General features: G+C 33.3%; 1 protein-coding gene across 1 annotated transcript in view; it reads left to right on the top strand.

Moving 5' to 3' along the window:
* The first annotated feature begins 342 nt into the window (after nucleotides 1–342).
* The window catches only part of LOC127946388 (regulating synaptic membrane exocytosis protein 3-like), a 19093-nt gene continuing 15676 nt past the window's right edge, over nucleotides 343–3759 (top strand). The window contains exons 1-4 of the mRNA XM_052542931.1: nucleotides 343–480; nucleotides 1519–1631; nucleotides 2497–2598; nucleotides 2699–2838. Of these exons, the coding sequence (XP_052398891.1) occupies nucleotides 404–480; nucleotides 1519–1631; nucleotides 2497–2598; nucleotides 2699–2838 (432 nt within the window). The 5' untranslated portion in view covers nucleotides 343–403. The remainder of the gene's footprint in view (nucleotides 481–1518; nucleotides 1632–2496; nucleotides 2599–2698; nucleotides 2839–3759) is intronic.

Raw genomic sequence — 3759 nt, 5'->3', positions numbered from 1 at the left:
AAGGGTTGCAAAAAAAATATTATAATAATAATTAATGGATTTAATGTTTAGTTTGACCTCCTGAGGTCGACAACCAGCATTTCTGACGACTCATTTCACTGTTCATTTGCAGAAAAATAAAAGAATATACACTCACTGGAAATCTTATTAGGTATAACTTTCTAGTACCGGTTTTGACCCCCTTATGCCTTCAGGACTGCTTTATATTTCGTGGCATAGGTGCTAGAAACACTCTTCCATATTGATATGCAGTTGCTGAATATTTGTCTCTGCCCAGAAGTTTGGTGCCCCATTCATGGAAAGTGAGCAGGGTTGTAAATGTGTGTGTGTTTGTGTAGACGGTGGAACAAAGAAGCTGCGCAGCACCATCCGGCGGAGCACAGAGACAGGCATCGCGGTGGAGATGAGGAACCGGGTCACACGACAGGGCAGTAAGGACTCAACAGATGGCAGCACCAACAGCAACAGCTCTGATGGGACGTGAGTGTGACCCACCACCTCACACACCCCAAGAGGCTTAGATCTCACAAAACATGTCCACGGTTCAAAATCCAGAGAAAAAATTATCTCATATTTTGAATAGAATCAGCAGAAACCTATTTTTAGCACCACAGCTGTTTAGTTTTATTTAGATCATAAATTACAACTGTATTTTATCATGAGATGATATGATAACATATTTGTTTCACATTAGAGCAGGAAATGTGTTTAATTGCCATGAAAATAATGTCACAATTCAATTATGGTGCAGTACGATTAGGACTGCAGCAACTAACTGATAAAATGTGTAAATAATGAGTAATAATAAAAATAAAAAAAAGGTATAAAATGATTACATTTGTATATACAAACACAAACACACACACACACATATGTATTAGTGCTATAAAATGATTAATTGCATTCAAAATATGAGTTTTTGTTTACATAATGTGTGAGTGTACTGTGTATATTTATTATGCATACATAAATAAATTACATTTTATTAAATTAATTAAAATTTTATTTAAATTAACATAAATACGCACCGTATACAGTATGTATTTTAAAAATATTTCCATGTAAATATTTATATCCATTTACTTTATATGATAGGTAAATATATTTTGTTTATAAACACATTTTTCTTAAATATATGCATGCGTGTGTGTATTTATACATACATAATAAACATACAGAACACACACACATATAATATGTAAACAAAACTGTGTTTTTGGATGCGATTAATCGTGATTAATCGTTTGACAGCATTATATAGATTTATACAAATATTGGATATTTTTCAATCTGATTAAATTGATTAATGAAAGAAATAATCCACAGATGAATCAATTAAACATCCTGTCAAAATCCTATCTAGTTCCAGCCCTATATATGCTCAGATCTTGACATGACTCACTCATCTGTGAGTGTGTGAGGTACTGTCACAGGAAATGATGAAGCAGCACTATATATCGTACTGGTTAGAAACAAACCTGCTTTGTATTGATGAGTTTGATTGATGGCTCATTTCAGCTTCATCTTCCCCCCCACTCGCCTCGGCCCTGAGAGCCAGTTCAGTGACTTCCTGGACGGTCTCGGTCCCGCTCAGATAGTGGGGCGGCAGACATTAGCCACACCGCCGATGGGTAAGATGATGGCCAGAATACACTCAAACACAACAATGACCATCAGCATAAAAGAAAAATCATGTTGCATTTTTATTCTGGATTCAAAATACATAAGATACAAGTTTCTATAGAAATGAAATTTTAGTTGATCTTAAATGGATTCAACAGTACACTTTAAACATACAAAACTAAAAAACAATAGATGTAATTATGAAATTGCATATAAAGATACTTAAGTTCTGCTTATTTGGGTCAGAAGAAGTGCTTTAAAGTTAAGCTGAATAATAATAGATCAAGTATAATGCATTTTTACTGAATTGCAAGTACGATTAAGCGATAGCGTATTTGAAAATATTTAAGTTCAGAAACCGTTAAGTTCATAATTATATTACAATCTTATTTTAGAATTATAATTTATTTAGCATTTTTGTTCTACTGACTGCCAAACATAAAAAAAGCTTTATTCTTCAATTTGGAAATTGACGATCAACTTGAGCACATTGCTATGAGAGGTATAATGTAGTACACTAAATAATCCATGAATATATTACTATGAAGGATTTGTCCAGATATATTTTTTATTGGGGTTTTACCTGTACTTTTGAGCATAGTATATACACAATATAAAATAATATTGTACTGTGCTCTTCTGTTTCACTCCATGGCACTGATAAATTGTAATGTTTTCAAGAGCTCATAGTGGCTGAACTGGAGTGTCTGACTTAGACATAATATGTTTCTAATCTCTTCTTTTATGATCAAACATCAAGACAGAAACTCTCAGGAGTGGAGCTTGTGTCTTGTTCTGTGTCTCCACCTGCTGTTAATGGATCCCATTGCAAGAAGGCTTTCATAAGCGTATGGTTTCCTCTGTGTACTGTAGGTGATGTTTACATCGGTGTGGTGGATAGAGGGGGTCAGTTAGAGGTCGAGATCACACAGGCCCGAGGTCTGACCCCTAAACCAGGCTCAAAGAACATTCCAGGTACACCACCGTTAAAACATGATTCAGTTTGATACTTTTATTCACAATACCTGTTAGCTAAGAACACTGTTTCATCATTGGGTGCTTACTTCTCTGTCAGCAACATATGTAAAGGTTTATGTCCTGGAGAATGGAATGTGTCTCGCTAAGAAGAAAACCAAAGTGGTGAAGAAAACCCTGGATCCAACCTTCCAGCAGTCCCTGATGTTTGACGAGAGCCCGCAGGGGAAAGTGCTGCAGGTATCCAGTCAAAAACACTCCAGCTGTCCTTCTCAAACACACACTTCACAAAACAGCAGACTAGCAGCTAAATACACAGCGCTCCCAAAAAAGGATTTAAGGCCATAAAACGTTTTGACAGTCTCATTCGAAACACAGGAGTGTCTATTGTCTCCTGTTTTACACAATCCATATTTTGTACAGACTTTGTAGAGAAAAATATACTCTTAAAATATTCAATATAATCATACACAAAATAACATGAAAGCCTATATCAGATTCATAAATAACCATATATATATATATGTTACAATATTGATCTAAAATTATTTTGATATTTTATTTTTTAATAGTATTTTATGCTGACCAAAGCTGCATTTATTTGATTAAACTTTGTGTAGAAACAGTAATATAGTGAAATATTATTTGAATTTTAGACAGCTCTTTTCTTTTTTAATATATTTTTCAAATGTAATTTATTTCTGTGATCAGAGCTGAATTTTCAGCATCATTCCTCTGGTCTTCAGTGTCACATGATCCTTCAGATATCAGTCTAATATTATCATTTGCTGCTCAATAAATATTTCTTATTGCTATCAGTGTTGAAAACAATTGTGATGCTTAATATTTTTGTTGGAAGTGTTTTCAAGATTCTTTGATGATCAGAAATTCATAAGCAACATCATTTATTTGAAAGAAATGTTTTGTAACATTATAATGTATATTTACTACACCTTTTGCTGAAAGTGGTCCTTGCTGAAAGTATAATTTCTTATATATATATATATATATATATATATATATATATATATTGCCTTGTTTATTTACTGTTTTATGGCAGAACATTTTAATTATAAATTATAAAACAAAATATGTACTGGTCAAAATTAAGAAAAATACATTGCAACATTTTTAGATGTGTCCAAAAATTAAGCCATTGCC

The sequence above is a fragment of the Carassius gibelio genome, chromosome A24 (assembly GCF_023724105.1).
Source record: "Carassius gibelio isolate Cgi1373 ecotype wild population from Czech Republic chromosome A24, carGib1.2-hapl.c, whole genome shotgun sequence".
NCBI lineage: Eukaryota > Metazoa > Chordata > Actinopteri > Cypriniformes > Cyprinidae > Carassius > Carassius gibelio.
Note: the sequence above shows the minus strand (reverse complement) of the source record. Positions and strands in the feature narration are given on the sequence as shown.